General features: G+C 40.4%; 2 protein-coding genes across 6 annotated transcripts; both read left to right on the forward strand.

The window, feature by feature from the left end:
• Nucleotides 1-2,921: 2,921 nt before the first annotated feature.
• Nucleotides 2,922-4,927, forward strand: LOC116215105. 3 transcript variants are annotated; one of them, XM_031550684.1, is made up of 5 exons: nt 2,922-3,160; nt 3,611-3,756; nt 3,921-4,049; nt 4,175-4,373; nt 4,473-4,927. In XM_031550684.1, exons 2-5 carry the CDS (start codon nt 3,616-3,618, stop codon nt 4,547-4,549), a joined length of 546 nt encoding a protein of 181 aa, XP_031406544.1. In that variant the 5' UTR covers nt 2,922-3,160; nt 3,611-3,615; the 3' UTR covers nt 4,550-4,927. The 3 variants fall into 3 exon arrangements, with proteins under 3 accessions (XP_031406544.1, XP_031406545.1, XP_031406543.1); XM_031550685.1 differs by having other exon boundaries at nt 2,923-3,160; nt 3,614-3,756; nt 4,476-4,927; XM_031550683.1 differs by having other exon boundaries at nt 2,924-3,160; nt 3,614-3,756.
• A 6,594-nt stretch (nt 4,928-11,521) lies between these two features.
• On the forward strand, nt 11,522-13,189 carry LOC116215074. 3 transcript variants are annotated; one of them, XM_031550643.1, is made up of 5 exons: nt 11,522-11,647; nt 12,122-12,264; nt 12,429-12,557; nt 12,696-12,894; nt 12,990-13,189. In XM_031550643.1, exons 2-5 carry the CDS (start codon nt 12,124-12,126, stop codon nt 13,064-13,066), a joined length of 546 nt encoding a protein of 181 aa, XP_031406503.1. In that variant the 5' UTR covers nt 11,522-11,647; nt 12,122-12,123; the 3' UTR covers nt 13,067-13,189. The 3 variants fall into 3 exon arrangements, with proteins under 3 accessions (XP_031406503.1, XP_031406505.1, XP_031406504.1); XM_031550645.1 differs by having other exon boundaries at nt 12,993-13,189; XM_031550644.1 differs by having other exon boundaries at nt 11,539-11,647; nt 12,119-12,264.
• The last annotated feature ends 6,949 nt before the right edge of the window (nt 13,190-20,138 follow it).

Raw genomic sequence — 20,138 nt, forward strand, 5'->3', positions numbered from 1 at the left:
ATTCTAACTCTTTAAGTTTCATAATTTTATTGTCTACTCTTAGGGTTGTAATCACATGTTAACAATCCACAATCTTCATCAAATTTGTTTCATGATCTTCTTTATTATTCTTTCTTATATTGAATTCTTTGTTTTTCACCAACTTCTCTTTAATGTAAACTTAAAGAAAAAAAATTAATCAAAATGAAAATCAATTTGCCTACCTTTCCTTCCATGGTTTTATAGCACTCGGCACAGAAAAATATATCAATATCAATTTTCATTATGTAGCGGAATCATGTGCTAAAAGATGAGGTAAAACAACAGTTAAATCCATTTTCCTTCAGCTTGCTATAATCAACGACATATATAAGTACATTATTTATTCGAACTCTCCAAGTTCTAATATTTTCTGGTCCACTCACATTCACAGGTTCACAATCCATGACCTTCATCAGATCGCTTTCATGATTTTCATTGTCATTTATTAAATTGAACGCTTTGATCCTTCTTGTCAAGTTGTTTTTAACCTGAAAGATTCGGTATTTACAATTTTTTTTTTGGCCTATAACATCCAAAAAACGGTAGTAAAGAAAACTCAGCAAAAGAAAATGATAGTACAAAAAATAATTGATTAAAAATAAAACTCAATTAGTGAGTAAACTTTTATTTCCTTTTCTTTCAAGGTTTTGCAAAACCTCTCTTGGCGACAAATGGATAATCATCTTCAAGGCTGATTCCATTTATCATCATGTACCGAAATCATGTATTGATGGATGAGCGAAAACAACATGCTTTGTCAAAGTACTTATCTTGTTCGCGTGCTTTCTTTTCATTGGATTGGACATAGTCAATTCGCTTCTCTATATTCAGTTTGTTTATGTCTCGTTTCTTGGGTATGATGTGTGAAATCTACAACCGAACAACTTGCGATTGCCCAACAACAATATGTTAAAAATACAAAGATATTGAATCAAAATATCACATTCCTCAAACTCGTCAATTGAATGAATATATTATATAAAGGAGGATTAGCAATTCTTTTGATCTCTTATTTGATTGAATTGAAAAAATTTCCTCAAATCATGTTCTAGGAAGCCCTAAAAGCAATATTATTAAAACCAAACTAGATAGTGAACCAGACGGGGTATGACTTCATGGGTTTACAGGTCCGTCAAAGTTCGATGAGTTTGACTACATATTTAATTTTAAATTAAATTATACATATATTAGTATGAACAGTGCAATAAATATAGTAAATACACAATAATTCGATTAATTAAGAGTAATTAATAAAAGAAAATTCATCACAAGCCCTTTCTCTCCTCAGTGACCTATGTAATTCGGCTGATAAAGGGTTATATTATTAGCTAGATTAATAAATAGTAGTTGTAGCGCAAATGGTAAGAGGTGTAGCTCTTCTACTCGAGGTCCTTAGTTCAAATCACTACCCAAGCACATGCCCATTGAACTTTTCCCAGTTAAAAAAAACCCCATTAAACCGATGTGGTTCATATAAGTTCGGGTGGGTTCACAATAAAAATGCTTGATTTTATGGGTTCAATGGCCCAATCATGCAATTCCAATCCTTCAATAGAAGCGGATCGGACAAGGTGCTAGTTCTTAGTTGAACCGGTCCAGTTCGATTTTAATAACAATGTCTAAAAGAATTGAATTCACAATAAGATAAAGTCCACAAATCAATAAAAAAAATCTTATTAAAAAAATCTTATTATGAAATTAAAGGAACCCACCGAACTTAAAATGATAATAGAAAAGCAATTGATTAAAAATAAAACTCAATTAATGAGTAAATTTTGATTAGCTTTTCTTTCAAGGTTTCGTCGGAACCTTTCTTGGTGACAAATGGATAATCAGCTTCAAGACTAATTCTATTTGTCATCATGTATCAAAATCTTGTATTGATGGACGAGCGAAAACAACTTGTTTTGTCAATGTACTTATCATTTTCGTGTACTTTCTTTTTATTGGGTTGAACACGGTCAATTAGCTCTTTAGGAGCAGTCTCTACATGTTGTTTGTTTATATCTCATCTCTTGGATATGGCACGTGCACAACCCACAACCGAACAACTTGTAATTGGCCAACAAAATATTAAAAATACAATGAAATCAAATCAAAATATTCCATACCTCAAACTCGCCAATTAAATGTCATATAAAGGAGGATTATTCAATGCTATTATTTTGATCTCTTATCTTAAATTTCTATTAAACTATACAATTTGAGCATAGGATAGCTCACAACATTCACTTTCATCTCAAATTGAATTTATTTCAATAAGGTTCCTCCAATCAAAAGATATAAATAGAGATAGGTCAATGTGCTTGAAAATGATGCACAACATGATTGTGGAAATTTACCTTCTACCTTATGAATGACAACGAGCTTTTTGTTCAGCTCATACATTCATGTCATTCATCATGACTTGTTCAACTTGACTGAATTAGTCGATACTCAATTGGACTTTTAGATATGAGGATTCATTCTCGAAAAAAAAAAGTATGGGCAACAAAATGACATGGTATTGCTAATGCTGCCCAAAACCACGTCATTTTTCTTTGGAAAAAAGAGAGAGAGAGAAGGTGGAGCCTCCACTCGAACTCCCCCACTATCCCTCCTACTCATTTTTTTTTAACAATTAAAAGAGCATTTTTTATTTTGTGGTTTGCCAAGTCATCCCCACGTCAGGGAACCATGACGGCCGTTGATGGCCACTTGATGACGGGACTTTTTTGTCTAACGGAACCATCTTTGGAGGATAAATTTGTCCAATAGAATCTTTTGAGGACTAAACCGGCGGTTATGAAATCTTTTGAGGACCAAAATGTCAGTTTTCTCAAAGAAATACTCAAAAAAAGTGGCGGGTTGGGGGGTGAAAGTGAAACTGCCGAGCGCCCATGGCCATAGAGCCCGGCCTCTTGGGTAGGATTTAATTGATATCGGGTCCGAACTCCGACAGTGACCCAGCCCCGCTCCTAACCAGCCGTGGCCATTGAAAGGCCTTTTCCTTCAAATCATCGCATCTGCCACAAGGAAAAGGAGGAAGAACGAACGTCTCTCTCTGCAAAACGAAGGCGGAACGGAATCCTAATTTTTTTTGTTTACGCGATCGATCGATCGATCAGGGGCTTCTCCACCGCAGCTTGAGCAACTGAAGGTATTTCTCATACCAAATTTTTTTCATTTTCTTTTTGATGCGCTGTTCTAATCCTCTCGGTTTTTGTCATCTTATTATTATTGTTATTATTTAGACTTGCAGGGATATCTATGATTCGAATGCTGTTTACTTGTTGCAGAGTAGTTGTTTTTCACGATACGAGAGATTCAGGCCGATGATTGATTCCAATGATGATTTTTTTTTTCTTTCAGTAGTTAATTCTCTGCTTTGATCGATTGTACTGACTGCCGATGCTTTGCAATCATCTTTATATATATATATATCTCGTAATGTGCTAGGCTTGATTGTTTGTATTGTAATTAATCTAACTTAATAAGTGGAGATTCTTCGTGCCGTTGTTCATGGGAAAGTTTTATTTTGCTTTTGAGATATGGGTGTGGTCTCGTCTTCTATCTTGGTTTTAATTAATACCTCGCTTGTTTGCTTCAGCAGCCATGAAAGTTCTTGAGAATGGCATTATTCAGATCGAAGCAGGCGACCCGTATATATCTGATGATGAACTCTATGAAGATGGGAAGCATTCGATGACCGACGAAGAGTGGAAAGCATACTGCAAGCAGCTTGATGAAAGCCAGGTCATGAATTGGGGGAAATGCTTCCGACTTTCTGCATTCAATTTATTTATTTATTTGCTCAAGAAAGTATCTATTGGTTTGGCATGCAGTTAAGATTAGATATGCTCGCTCATATCATATTGAATTCTAACTTATAAGTTAATTAAGATGCATGTCGTCTGCAGGGCTTTGACGTGGGAGAGTTCCCCAATGTTTTTCATTATGGTTTGATTCGCCCCATCTCTTTTAAGGGTGATGATAAAGACTTAATATACTTCACCAATCTAGGGATTGCTCATTATAATGAGAAAGAGGTACCTTTTTTTCCATATTGCCTGAGAGCTTTGATGATTTAGACTTAAAATTGTGTTTACCCACCTTTTACTTGGGAGCCTAGCTCTTACAAAAACTTCTATATAAATGCATGGTATTGGCACAGGTTGCGTGCCTCAAGCTAGTGGAAATACTGAAGGCGAACACACAACCGTGCTCTCCTTACATCTTTTATATCACCTTCGAGGCAGAGGACGCTTCCACTGGTGAGAGAGGGACTTATCAGACTAAAGTGTACGGTCGGTGCCCGATAAAATCATCTTATGTGGATTTCACGAGGGTCAAGCCTGAAACCAAAACAGAAGGTGGAGTGGAGGACTGATACATTTTAAAATCTGATATTTTATTGAGTGATTGTTTTGAAATGTGTTCTCCTTTGTGATCCTGATAATTGATTGGTGCAGTAGGTCCTTCAGATATCAAGGCGAGGGAGAGAGATGAGGAGGAGGAACAAAAAGAAGGAAAGAGATTGAAGATTTAGGGAAGTGTCAGCAGTGTACACTCACTGCTCCGAAGATGTGGAATAGGTTGACAGCTCTACTATCATTCTGTTTATGAATATTAATGCACGGGGTTGGTGGTGTTTGGTACATTTTGTGGATCTTGGTGTTGTGTGAAACTCTATGCTTGGAATTATGCTATTAGAGGAAATTATGGAGTAGGTTGTTTTCGTGCTGTTTCAATGCTTATCTAAGTCGTTTGTTCATCTTAATTTTTAAATATTGCAAAAAATTAAAATGTTTATCTTAATGTGGGACAGGAACCATGCGTATTTTTTGTTCAGGCCTTTAAGATTAGTTCTTAATCTCATGTTCGCTTATCCAGGAGGGAGAGTCTTATACAGGATGTGTTGAATCTATGCTAAAACGTCCATTGTTGCACAAACTTGAATAAAACGTACATACCCACAGCCACACGCTAACCCGCTATACTTGAGAGCTGCAATCCTGGTGAAAAAGGATCGCTGGTCCATCACCAGCGATCCTTTTCTAACATTTTCTACTCTTATTTCGTTAGCTTACCCCCCAAAAAGAAAAATAGGATTTTTCACAATTTAAATTCTAAAGTCTCGCGTGCAACGCACGCATCTATCTACTAGTAAAAATAAAAGTATATATATGGAACTAAGAAAGAAGTCGTAATTCAGTATTATAATCATCACTTAGAAAATATTAAGGGATCGAATTTGAGTTGGGATTTCTCATACTTATTAATTAATTTTTCTATTTCTTTTTAGTAAACCCGTAAAGAAGAAAAAATATGAGATTTTTTTCTGCTCTTCAATTACACCTCAGGTTTAAGGATCAGACCAATTTAATTTTATTCGTCCTCTTCCACTTGCCTAGATTGCTAGAAGTAAAACGACTTGGCCGAGATGAAAATTCCATGACAAAAATGTTTAAAATAGGTACGATAATATAACAATAGAATGATATATTTTATTGATTAATCACGACCACTATTTAGGATAAATTTTTAATTTTATTAAATCATTACCTTACGCGCACACACACTCACACATTTCTCCCACTTTTACCTCCCTCTGATCCCTCTCTTAGAACATCTTACAATATTTTTTTAATTCTGTGATTAAAATAATTATTATTGGATCAACATTATTTTAAAAACAGAAATAGAAGATTAAGGAAGTATGAAGTGCGTCGTACGTGCAGGAAATACTCAGGTACTTATAACAATATAACTATTAATCACATAATTACATAATTTAAAAAGGTGATATTTTTATGATAAATTGCATGAGAAGAATATCAAAACAAACGTGAGAGATTTGAAAAGAGAGGGAGAGGAGAGCGGATGAGGTAGCGTAACCGTGAGAAGAGAGAGATGTGAGAGGGGGGAGAGAGAGGGGACGAACGTAGTGGGATTAGTGTGTGGGTGGATATAATATACTGTCTAATTATCATAAACCCTCAATTCAGTGGCTCATAAAAAAAATGAAAATTTATGTGATAATGGCGTTTTAGAGACTCAAAAGTGAGATGGAAAGAGAAGATTTGGCTTTATATAATAGTATAGATATATATATATTATATATTTTTGTTAAAAGGGGTGTCTTGAGTCTCTAAACAAGAGAAAGATAAAATGAAAATAAATGGGTGCACATATTGAAGTCTCGTTTATGAAAATTGAATCACATACCTAAGATTTACTGTTGGTGATTTATTGTTGATGAGCGCCAACTGGTCCGAATCCCCTTTCGCAACCAAAACCCATGGCGACAAGAGTGAATGCGTTGTACCTATTTGATACTTACACAAGATCAGACGTAGACTTGTTCTCCTGTACTTTTTTTTTCAAATGCGTTGTACCTATTTGATTCTTACACAAGATCCGACGTAGACTTGTTCTCCTGTACTTTTTTTTCGATTATAAATGAGACTCATGGCCTAATTATAATGAACTATAAATTTTAATAGCTAATAGAATGATATAGGTAATCTTATAACGTGAACTGAACATGCAATTTCGTAATTAACAAGTGAAAGTGTGCATCATTGCATGACCACCCTCTCTCCATAATAATTTTTTTCTTTTAAAAAAATCAGGAGTATTCTTAGTCTACTGATCATGAGTAATTTTATTCAAGTATCGCATTGTAATTCTGACCACGACCACAACAATAAACTTCTTGTGACGTCTGAACCCCTACCATGTATATGATAAGGAAAGTCTAGTTCTCTAGTAATTTATAATAGCTGAGGTGCGGACGTTATTAGTGGGGTCCACAGCCCCCCAACGAAAATTGCATTCAGTTGAGTAACTTATTATACTTTATTTATGTCACCCTCAAACTTGGGGGGCCATACAACGTCCCATATGCTGCATGCATGCATGCACAAGTTGCATGCCCCTCTACTGGGGCAAGATGTCCAATACAAATTAATCTCACAATTTTAAACATCTCGGGCCATCGTAAAATCAATTAATCCGGTCATGCATATCTTATCTTATCTTACACTATTATTTAAAGGAAAATTGTATTTCATTACCGTCACCATTTTTAATATTTGGGGTGCACGCGGCATAGATTGGTGGGCTCATAGTGTTTATTTATTTATCGTCAAATAGTACAAATAAAATAAGAAAGAATTATGGGAAGAGGACAATATGAATATTCTCGTGGGAGAGATATTATTGGGATTGACCCCCAAATTTTACTCTTATTTGCCCTGTGAGAGAGAATGGGAAGACGAAAGTGGGCTCAATTTTTCTTTGACGCCACGGTTTTTTTAATAATCTTACAACATCAATTGGACTGAAATAAAAAAATCTTTTATAAATAGGTACTCAAGTGAATTTTTTTCCAATTTTAGTGGGGTCAACTGACCGCACAATCTATACTGTAGATCTATCCCTGATTGCACCACTTCTATGGACGCTCATGTTGTATCTCTCGTGATTGGAGTCATTAAGCAAATCATCCCTGACTGATTCAAGGACTTCTACAGCTGTGTCACTTCCAAAAGCACGGTGAAGAAAAAATCTCCCAAGCAAAAAAAAAACAAAAAAACAAAAAATTCCATTTTGCACTCTCGACATAATAACTCCTTCAATCTCATAATGTTTTTAGCAGAAGAAACACAGATGAGTTTTGCGAGACATGAACGTGAACCACACCCCCCCCCCCCCCCCCCCCCCCCCCCCCCCCCCCAAACATAAAAAAAAAAAAAAAAAAAAAACAAAAACAAAAGCAAAATCAACAAATTTCATCTAACACAACCATTCACAATCAAGCACATTCCTCTACTGGAAAAATCTATCAAGTGCAACATATGCAGATTTAGAATTCTCTCTTTTCAAGTAATACAAATAGCGTATAGATATGTTACTGATATAGCTAATAGGACTAATCTGTTTTACTTAATTGTTTAGAGAGAATCAAAGTTTGGTGTTTTTTTCGGGGGGAAGGAAAACAAACTTGGAAGATTTAGTTTTTAACTACCACATACCTATCACTTTTAACACAAAGATCAGAGGCTCGAGATATTAGCTTGGACTCTATTCCCATAGCCACAATCTCCGCCCCCAAGATCTCCTCACTATCCAATGGTTAATTTTCTTACAACTAGCTAGCTCAGTCCCATATCCTACCACGAGAACTACGTGCATACGTGCCTTTTATCGATCTTCGGGCCCCATATATATCCCATGAAAAAAGAAAAATGGATAGGGATTAGAATGAATAGTGATATATAAGTAATTCTACTTATTCTAATTTTACTTATTCTAAAACATACTTTATTGCCAAAGAGTTACCTCTCCCAGTTTCAAAATTTTTTTGTCGCAACCGAGGGCTGCAGTCATGGATCGGCGATCCACAGCTTTTGTCAACTCATTTTCATAAACTGGATCATTGTCTTTTATCTATACATGCAATATATAAAAGTGTGGAGCTCAATTCTTTGCTTCTCCACATTTTACTTCCTAAAATACCCTTATGTTCTTTTTCTAAAATTCCACAAATGCTGTCCAACTGCATTAGTCCATTGAGGATCTTCAATTTTCAAAATTCCGTTGGTACCATTTCACTTGCAGCCATAGCACTTTAATATATTTATATTATATATTTTAGAAACAGTTTCTACCATTTTCTTTTTTTTTCTCTCCTTTCCCCCATAGATGATTAAACACGACCATTTTATTTTGATTCTTGCACTTGAGATTATTCTTCATGACCCTTTCTTTGTTAATTTGTAACTTTCTCATATTTGTCTTGTGACTTTTTTAGTTCTAAAAGACACATATTTCACTGTTAAAACAATCATGGCAATTGTGTCTTTTCGATACCCCTGACACTTACTGTTGCTATTACCCTCTCGCCATTCGCCCACTGCACAAGAATCAGTTTGTCCCTCTTCCTTCCGTTTCCTTTCCAACCGACGCTCGAACTACTATTGCTGCTGCTTTCGAGCCCACTCGCTAATTTGGACGTGGTGAGTTCCAATCTTACACTCATTCTCCTAATTACAGCCCGCACAGATGGACAGCCTGAACCCTCCTTGCTGATCGTTTCCCACTATTTGGAAATACTTTAAGGTAAATTCTCCAATCACTATTTACTTTACTCTCTCTTTTGATTCTTTGTCAAGGTGGGCACTGATTACTGCTATCTATTGATCATTATAGTTCCTCAGCCATTTCCCTTTATCAATTACATTTTGTTAACCTTATCACCTCCACTTCGCCATGCCTCCATGCCTTTCGCGCCCACTTCATGTTCGATGGAAATCCATTCTCCTTCTCTGACTCTTTAGAAAGGTAATTAGTAATTACTGGCTACGCAGTTGAAGGGTTGCTCCATCATTAGAGCCATTTATCTTTGGCGTATTTTAAGTGTGTCCAGAGGCACGCCAAGTGATGCATTATTTGTCAGTGGTTCTCAATACTTTATTGGAAATTGGATAGCATTTCGAATTGTTTGTCAAAGCCAGACATGTTCATAGTTTCGGGAGATTTTATAACAGTTGATGTAGTATTTATGATGCTCTTCCATGATTTTGACTGGAATTGGATTTGCTCTTTGATTGCACGATTTAAATTGTGATCAGCATATCCTAGAATTAAGATTACAACCCGCTTATGCGTCCAACACATTTGAAATGATTTCAGATAGACTGAAACCTTGGATGTTTGCGCCAAGGATGATCTTCGACCATAATCTATTTTTCTTATTGTTACAATCTTTAGTAGCCTACTACTAACCATTATGTACTCGTATTTACATATAACCTTCTGCCTTGAATATTTGTTTTGCCAAGTGCCATTACTACTTCTTGGAAGTATTTCGTCCGAGAAAGTGTTCCAAGGATCCTTAGAAAAAAAATATATAGGGCGGCAAGGCAAACCCATTATGTTGATAATTTCTTCATCTGTTTATGCTCGTTTAGCTTTGAATAGTCAGGTCCATTTTTACTGTTTGAGTTTTTACTCCCCTCGCCTTTCCCTTCTATATTGAATTGCTTTGCTGTGAGGAATTTTGATATAAACTTAAATGATGTTACTATGAATGCAATTTTTCACGCATAAAAGGCACCTCCTACTAGAAATTTACCCATCATCTCTCTCTCTAATCTCAGTCTTGCAACTATCACTGATTTTCCCGTCGTTGTCCAGCTTGCTTTTATTGCTGGCCCCGGGTTTATTGAAATGGACATAACTTGAGCAGGTCTCTTCTCATTGGCTCGAGTTATTATGGCTTTTTATTGGATATGTATGTACACATATATAATTAAATATTATTTCTCGTTTGTAACAGTTGTTCACTATATTCGCTTTACCTCAATTAATCGCAATGTGAAGGGTAATAACAACATAAAAACTTAAATTTACTGGAAAGATATAGGAATAGTATTGAACTTCTAAAATATGATAAGACTCATAAAATTAGCTTGAACGACATTTCACTGCGGAGACACGGCTAACACAAATGTTTTTGTAAATATTGCCACTCCGATTATTTCCCAATGAGACAATGTTTAGAATAGTACTTTTTTATTTGCTAGTCCCGCACTGTTCAAGCTTCGCTTGGCTAATTTTCGAGACTCCATAACCTTCGACTTCGTGAGCCTAACTATGTTATCGAATAGAAGGGGAGATCCAGTGGGGGCTCCCACTTCTTCTTTTCCCCTTCCCCCTCCCCCCGTTTACGACGTCGTTTTGGGCAGTGTTGCCACAACGATGTCGTTTTGCTTTAAAGAAAAATAAAAGAATGGGCAACCAACGTGGGTTGGTTCAAGCGGTTCAATACCTGTTCCGCTTAAGTAAGGTCTCGGGTTCGAGTAATTGTGAATGCAAAAAATTCACGTTATGAGAGCTTTTCCCCTTAATAAGCCGACCCAACTTGACTGGATTAATCGGGACCCAATTAAACTTTTGAATACAAGAGTTCACACAAAAAAGAAGAAGAAAGTGTAGCAGAACGACGTTGTTTTGCTAATACTGCCCAAAACGACGTCGTTTTGCTTTGAAGGAGGGAAAAAGAGAAGGGCGAGCTTCCACGAGAGCCCCCACTCGAGCTCCTCCACTGTCCCTCCTACTCATCTATTTTTTTTTTCTTTTTGACAATTAAAAGAGTTTTTTTTTTGTCGTTTGCCAAGTCATCTCCACGCTAGGGAACCATGATGGCCGTTGATGGCCACTTGCCAACGGAATAATCTTTTGAGGATTAATTTATCCAATAGAATCTTTTGAGGACCAAACCAACGGTTATGAAATCTTTTGAGGACCAAAATGTCAGTTTCCTCAAAGAAATATTCAAAAAAGTTGGCGGGCTGAAGGGTGAAAGTGAAACTGCCAAGGGCCCATGGGCATAGAGCCCGGCCTCTTGGGTAGGATTTAATTGATATCGGGTCCGAACTCCGACGGTGACCCGGCCCGGCTCCTAACCAGCCATGGCCATTGAAAGGCCTTTTCCGTCAAATCATCGCATCTGCAACAAGGAAAGGAGGAACACCGAACGTCTCTCTCTACAAAACGAAGGCGGAACGGAACCCTAAAATTTTTTGTTTACGCGATCGATCGATCGGGGGCTTCTCCACCGTAGCTTGAGCAATTGAAGGTATTTCTCATGCCAAATTTTTTTCTTTTTTTTTTTTTGAGCCTCTGTTCCCATCCTCTTGGTTTTTGTCATCTTATTATTATTGTTAATATTTAGACTTGCATGTATATCTATGATTCGAATGCTGTTTGCTTGTTTGATGATTTTTTTTTCTTTCAGTAGTTAATTCTCTGCTTTGATCGATTGTACTGACTGCCGATGCTTTGCAATCATCTTATTTATATATATATCCTAATGTGCTAGGCTTGATTGTTTGTATTGTAATTAACCTAACTTAACAAGTGGAGATTCTTCGTGCCGTTGTTGATGGGAAAGTTTTATTTTGCTTTTGTGATATGGATGGAGTCGGGAAAGTCTTGATGAGTAAAAGGACCCTTTCTTCTGATTGAAAAGAAACAAATGACACTTTCTTTTTTTTTTTTTTGGTCTTCTATCTTGGTTCAATTAATACCTTTCGCTTGTTTGCTTCAGCAGCCATGAAAGTTCTTGAGAATGGCAATATTCGGATCGAAGCAGGCGACCCGTATATATCTGATGATGAACTCTATGATGATGGGATGCATTCGATGAACGACGAAGAGTGGAAAGCATACAGCAAGCAGCTTGATGAAAGCCAGGTCATGAATCAGGGGAAAATGCTTCCGACTTTCTGCTTTCAATTTATTTATTTATTTGCTCAAGAAAGTATCTGTTGATTTGGCATGCAGTTAAGATAGATATATTCGCTCATATCATATTGAATTCTAACTTATAACTTAATTAAGATGCATGTCGTCTGCAGGGCTTTGATGTGGGAGAGTTTCCCAATGTTTTTCATTATGGTTTGATTCAGCCCATGTCTTTTGAGGGTGATGATGAAGACTTAATATACTTCACCAATCTAGGGATTGCGCATTATAATGAGAAAGAGGTACCCCTTTTTTTTTTTTTTTCATTTTGCCCGAAAGCTTTGATGACGAAGGCTTAAAATTTTGTGTTTACCCACCTTTTTCTCTACGGAGCCTAGCTCTTACAAAAAATTCTATATAAATGCATGGTATTGGTACAGGTTGCGAGCCTCAAGCTGGTGGAAATACTGAAGGTGAACGCACAAGCGTGCTCTCCTTTCAACTTTTATATCACCTTCGAGGCGAAGGACGCCTCCACTGGTGAGAGAGGGACTTATCAGACTAAAGTGTACGGTCGGTGTCCGATAAAATCATCTTATGTGGATTTCACGAGGGTCAAGCCTGAAACCAAACCAGAAGGTGGGGTGGACTGATACATCTTGAATCTTATATTTTATTGTGTGATTATTTTGAAATTTGTTCTCCTTTCTGATCCTGATAAGTGATTGGTGCAGTAGGTCCTTCAGATATCAAGGCGAGGGAGAGAGATGAGGAGGAGGAACAAAAAGAAGGAAAGAGATTGAAGATTTAGAAAAGTGACAGCAGTGTACACTCACTGCTCCGAAGACATGGAAGATATTTCTCTATTGATAACTCTCATCACCCAATTTTGATCCACCGATTTCAGATGGACAGAATCGTCGTTTTTTTGCCACCCGTGAGGGAAGTATTTCCGATTAATTACCCGAGTATTCACGACTTTTCGGAGATAGCAAATTTTCCTAAATCTTGTACCAATTTTATGATTTTTCAAAATAATACTATTTATGACGTTTTTGAATTTCGCGTACATCGACGTCAATTTTCAAAATTCGGGACAAAATTCGAGATTGAAAATAATTTGGTAGCATAATATCTATCATCGAATTTTTCTGAGCTTGATGGCGGTCTCGAATTATCTTTTCTACGTCCGATTGAGAAGACGAAATTTTCAATTTGTACTCACGTCAATTTCAAAAAAAAAAAATCAAAAACTGGTCAGAAGTCAGACTGCTGACTTCTGACCATGGCTTTCCCTTCTTCCTCCCTGTTTCCCCTAGCCTTCGTCCTTCCTCTTCTTCTTCTGACTTCTTTTTTTTCTTTTTTCCTTTCAGTTCCAGCTGCTCCTCGACCCGAGCCTCCTGCGTCGCTGCACCCGAGCCTGCCACACACCAACTCCTCTGCACACGCCAACGTCTTCCTCTGCACACGCGAACGGATTTCGTGCACGCGATCTCTCTCTCTCTCTCGGTTTTTTTCGGAACAAAACCCGCGGCTCGGAACTTGGAATCGGGGGGGCACACAGACACGAAAAATTCCGGAGCTCACCGATTCTCTCCAAAAAGAAAAACAAAACCCTCAGCTGATCCGAAGAAAAAAACTTTCAGCTCGCCCACGGCCGAGAAACCCACAGCTCGACGATTTTCTCGGAAAATCTCTCAGACCCGAAAGCCCCCCAGCCCTTTTTTTTTTCTCCAGCTCGCGATTAACTCCCGGGTCGAACCCGTTATTCCTCGGACAGCTCGACTCCCCAGCTCTCTCTTACTCGTCTCGCCCTCACGGCTCCCATTTCGCCCTCACGCTCGGCCCGTAGCTCGCCCACTTTCTCCGGACGGGAGACCCTCGGCTCGTGACCTCCGAGCTCGTCCCGCAGCTCGCCATCCCACAGCTCATTCTCCCGGCTTTCCCCCACCTCGGCTCCCTCGGCTCACCGAACCCTTAGCTCGACCGACTCCCCCTCTGGACGGTCCTCACGCACGGCCCACCGCCACCCCAATTGCATCCCTTCTCTTCAATTTCCATTTTCGGCACTAATCGGGTCGGTCCATTTTTCTATCCGGGTCGCACAGGTAACGCGGAACGGACACACGCCGGCTCAGCTCGTGTCCAGTGGCTCAGTCGGCCCAGCTTGAATCGGCCCAGCTCGGCCCAATCCAGCAGCGGCAGCCCGTTACCGTTCGGCCCAGCCCAGCCGCGTCCAGAAGCCCAGCAGTCCTTTCAGCCCAGTCCGGCCCATTCGGCCCAATTCGGCCCACAACCCAGCGGCCCAGCTCCCGGACGAAATTTTCTGATTTTTTCTAATTTTTTATTTTTACAGAACCACCCCTCAACTTCCCGAATTAGGTAAATCCTCGACTTAGTGGCATGTTTAGGGCTCCATTTCTGAATGTTTATGCTTGCTTGGATGAATATGATGTGAAATGAGCGTTATTGGGTCGTGTGGGTGATCGCATTCGTCGCAAACTCGACTTTACGAAATTTTCATTTTGTCTCATTTCAGTCCAGAGGTCGTATTTTTATTTTTTCAGATCTGCTCCCAAATTTTAAAATTATTTTCAGTCAAGTCCCGGCCATTTTAATATTCCCAGATCAGTCCTTGAAATCTCCAGAATTTCTCAAGCATCCCAAGAAACTTTTCAAGTTGTTTCAGTTTAGTCCCGGGGTCATTTTAGCCTTTTTTCGGATCCGCCCCGAATTTTAAAATTATTTTCGTTGAAGTCCTGGTCATTTTGATACTTCCAGATCAGTCCTCGAAATTTTCAGAATTTTCTAAATCAGCTTCGGAACTTTTCGTGTCGTTTCAGTTATGTCCTTGGGGCATTTTTCTCATTTTTTAGATCAGCACAAATTTTCAAAATTCGTTTCAAACAAGGTCTGGGATATTTTCAGTAATTTCTACACAGTCCCCAATTTTTTTAGAATTTTTAAATCAGTCCCCTAAAATGTTATCCGAATTTTCAAATCAGTCCCTGTTCTTTTAAAAATTTTCAAACCAGTCCCTGTTCTTTTAAAATTGTACAAATCTGTCCTTGGACAATTTTTAAGATATCCAACCCTTTCCTACTTGGATCACCGACCGACAACGTATGTGCCCTGTTTAAATATTTTATTCCTGTAATTATATGTATACGACATGACAATGTGTGTGCTTTGCATGATTTTCCGCTTCCATGAATCGGTGCCGTTTTATCAATTCCGTTAATATTATGTGTGTGTATGTTTGTATGTATTTATCATGATCATGCCGGCATCGATTATGTAAAAGGTATATTTTTGTCGTGCTTGATGTGATAATGTGTTATTGACCCGTGTTTAAACGCTTCGTTTTCTCGTTTTAATCGAAACCTCACATGAATTGGATTAATAATGTGAACTCGACCTAAAATTAATTTTTAAATCCCAAGGTGGTCGGGAATTAGGATTTGCATCGGACGGTCTATCAATGATCGGTTCGACGGTCTGAAACCCGCATATTCAGAGCATTTGGCAAAAACATTAATTAATTTAATCAACAATTCCACTAACGGGTAATTGGGACGTTCACACGATTAATTAAATCACTTGACCCTAATAATTTTGCATGAATTGGTAATAAATCGGTAACACGCGTCGATAGGTTGCAAACATGCGTTGGTGCCCTTCTCAAAACTTGCAAAATTTTATAAAACTCGAGACACGTGGTTCGATGTGACATGGATGTCTAGGAAGGACTTGCGCGTCTCGACTCGAGGCCTCACCTGATTTCAGGAAACTCGGGTCGGGACGTGAAAGTTTTTCTTAGATCACTTTCGAATAGATTAACCGATCTTTTGGCTCTTTTAGGGTTCTTGACAACCCTGGAAGGTCCAGGGGATCGGTTAGCGCCGGTCACAGGCCGAGGTGGCCCGCACCGCGTAATCTCTCTTTCCCGAAAACAATTTTTATCTCAAGGGCAAAATCGTCTATTTGCAACCTAGCGACACCCCCCTAGGGTTAGAATAAGAGAAACATGCGGTATCAGGGTAGGGATGGGCTACCTATCTAGGCGCAGGTTCATCTGCATAGCCCGCCCTATCCGACCAATGAGTTTTTGTTATTCTAGCATAGTCTCGGGTAGTTAGTTCGGGTGGATTGGCTCAAAATACAAATATCGGACTAATTGTATACTTGGCTAAGACAAAATGGGCAATAGTGGGATAGGCACTAGGTTCTAGGATGTATGGGCGGAATCAATGTTCGGTAATAACCTGTAACAACCGTAGTGTCACAACATAGAACAATTCTAAAAGCAACCCACAAATACAAGATTTGACAACAGACGTCACGTACGTCAAATCCTTGAAAATAATGCCAAATGCGAAATACCTTCCCGAGACGATCCTTGATCGATTCGCACCTTGTACCCACTTTGTTTGCTTTAGGGTAGGATTTGTATGCCAAGATACCCCGGTTAATAATTGATCAATTCACGTAAATTCGGTAATAACAAAACCCCATTGTTTGTTTATTTATGTCCGCTTGTTAATATTCTTGCACTTGTTTGATATGCGGATCGAGCCCGATCCTTTAGGACACGATTCATAGGGGGTCCAACGCCCCAATCGTAGATCACGCGGTCCAATTCCCCTAACACTGAGCGCGCATCTTAATTTCAATTTCGGTCTTTTCAAACCACACGATGAGCACGAGTGGAATAATAACCGAACGCGATTCGACCGGGATTCAGTTGTCGTAATTTGTATTTTACTTATTTGAGAGGACAATATAAGGATTTATATTGTACATTTATTCATGTAAGAATCCCGGTCGGAGAGTGGACGGTCGGAGTGTTCCTTCGAATTTACGGTGTCAAAACGCGTAAGATGAGCGGAACTTAATTAAGCGGTAATTAAATTAAAATGGCAAGCCTAAACAAGCTAGAGTACCGATAGGGCGTGCGAGATATAGGCTCGCGTGTAACAGAACCCCCGAATTCGGAACCTCGGGTTTCGTAGACCATATGCCTTAGCAATTAGGTGTACCCCGTACCCCTAGACCCAGGTAACTTGCCGGCCCTCAACCTCCGGGTCGTAAAATGGCAAGTGGCGACTCCTTTTCACGTGCGTCCGTCGCGTGTCCCCGGGAAGGTGGACACTCCCAAGGCGCGTTGCATAGGTGCGCGCACGCGTGCCCCGACGAGATAAAATTCGGGTGCGCACAGCTTGGCGACTCCACTAGGGATACTTAGAAGGTTCGGGCTCGTTCCCGCTTGCTTTGTTTGTTTGTTTATTTATCGCTTTCCGCATTTCCTGCTTATCTATTTTGCGCACTTTTATTTCCCGCACATGCATTGCATATCATATTAGCTTCTAGGTACCTATGGGTCGCGTCCCACGACCGGTAATAGGAGCATAGGTTAGATAGGGGTTCCGAATAAGGGTACGTCGCACGGTTGGACCGTCGATTAGGCCCCCAAAGATCCCCGCCCGATTTCAAGGAATTGACACCCTTGAGTTGGGAGCCCCCATCCTTGCGTAGCATGATCCCTGTAGCACTAAAACCATGCATTCTACAGGAGCTCCATGCCATCCTCCAACCCGGCTTCGACGAACAGTCCATCGAGTCGGCCTGCGTGCCACTTGAGTCTTTTCTGTTTTAAGAGCTATGTACCTTGTAATTTCTACTAAGCCGTGGGCATTTACTTTCTTCGCACACATGCATCATATGTTTTACAAAATTAGGGTGTCATTCATATTGACGAGTGCTAAGTCGATCTTCCTTTCGTCTTGGTAAGAGACACCTCACTCGTCTTCTTGCTCGCACCTCGATAGAGCCCGCCAATCTATGAGGACCTCACCGACTCTCCACAGGATGCATGCCACACGTCTCCCAGGACACCCTTTCCTTCGAGCACATCCAGTATGATTGACCTCACCAACACTATGATCGATCACTGAGAGATTGCTGATTGATAAGGTATTCGTCGGCCAACCACAACTTCAGAAGGGGCCTGCACGAACGAACGCCGTCTTGGAGAGGACTAGGAAGAAGGCTCGTAGAGACCCACACATGTGCTCTATGATAGATGTCTCCGCGAGGCTCTCGCCTAGAACCGGTGCTTTCCAATGCCGCGCTCGCTCAAATTTCGAGTGTAGTGGAAGATCGGCTTAGGGCTTTATTTTACAAAATTTACATTGTACTTTGATCGTTTTGAATCAATGTGAATGGCGGCATTAGTTTTGAAAAACTCACGCATCGCATGTATCCTACTCATTTACTGTTTTGCATAACAACTAACGTCCCACCATGCAAGTGAGTGAAGTCCTTCTTCGCAGGTAGACCAATCACAACTTTCACGGCAAGGCAAGCCGTGGCCCGAGGACCGATCCACCTTCCTTGGCAAAGCTAGCCTCTCACTAACCCCGCGCAACTAAGCGTCATCGCGTGATTGCAAACACGTCTCTTCGCGTAACTAAGCACATCTACCAGCACAATCGAGTGCGTCCTTTCGCGTCGTGCGAGCCTGCCTCCACCTTACCCATGCACACACCCTCGGCACGCTCGCACGACGCCTATCAGGCTAGTTCGATCCCCTGTACCCTTGCGATAAAATTGCGAACATAGTTTGCTCCTTCATCGTTCCCCTTTCCTATTGCAGGAAATAACCGACAAGAAGGCAATCTGAATCCCGAACGACCACAATCGAGACAGGAAACACTTCTCTGCTACTTCCGTGAACTCCAAACACTGAAGAACGACCATCCCTCCACGAAAGACCACAGGCGACAGCTCCAACGAACATAGCATGTCCCAGCCCACCCGCCACGGGGCTTCTAGCCCAATCACACTGCCGATCGAAGATTGGGCCCAACCCACCCTCCGCTATGGCCATCGACCTGCTACTGGGGCAACACACACTCTCCTTCAAGCTCTTTTACATTTATTCGCATTTCCAAACAAGCTCTCGGCATGAACGAACCATTCAAGGGGCACTTGAACAGTCTCGAAGACGCCCTATTAGTTCTGTCGGACCTGTTCGACTCGCATGTCCCAATGGGACTCGGCTCCTCGAGCTTTCCTTAGGATGGCTGCGCAGACCAACCCGCAATCAGGGAAAGTACAACTATGCGGTCCCCAGTCCCAGTCTAACTGCTCCAGCGTGGCGATGACCGGACTCCCGAAATTGAGTGTCCCCCACGCGCGGCACCCCATGGGTTATGCGCTGGATGAGGGAATTTCTCATGGGTCCACCTTACATTTCTTACCACATATTTCACCGTATAATCATCTAATACATCATCTTCTTTGTCATCATTTACAGGGGCACGACAGCTACAAGCGAAGAGCGATACACGGGTTCACACCTCCGCGAGAACTCCTATCGGGTCTCTCTCCTTATACTTCGACAGGAAAGAGGCTTGATGAGGAAGTACCCCCTTTTTAACGAAGTCGAAGACAAAAACGACTGAGTGAGCCACATGCTGTCAACCCAACCATCTCAGTCGATAGCAAGCATGGCCCTCGAAGCAAAGCACGTACGCTGACTTCAAGAGCACCTATCCTCCTAGGGGCACCCTCCACAGGAACGACAAAACTCGGTCAGGATCGGCGTTCGACGCGGACCACGAAGACCAGGGCATCCGCATTTAACACTCATGCCGAGGCAACCTCGGTCACTTGCACCCCAGGGAAAATCTTATTCTTCTTCTTATACGATAGGGGAAATCATTTGTAAAGTTTGCAAGGACGAGCAACACGAAGTTCGGCTTCCGAATATCCAGGAGCCAGACCTCCATGAAAGGCCGGCCCTCACGAAATAGGGCAAGGCACACCAAAGCGACCACGCAATGTAAAGTCGAGGAGTTTCCAACAAATACACGGGGTAC

The sequence above is a fragment of the Punica granatum genome, chromosome 7 (assembly GCF_007655135.1).
Source record: "Punica granatum isolate Tunisia-2019 chromosome 7, ASM765513v2, whole genome shotgun sequence".
Classification (NCBI taxonomy): Eukaryota; Viridiplantae; Streptophyta; class Magnoliopsida; order Myrtales; family Lythraceae; genus Punica; species Punica granatum.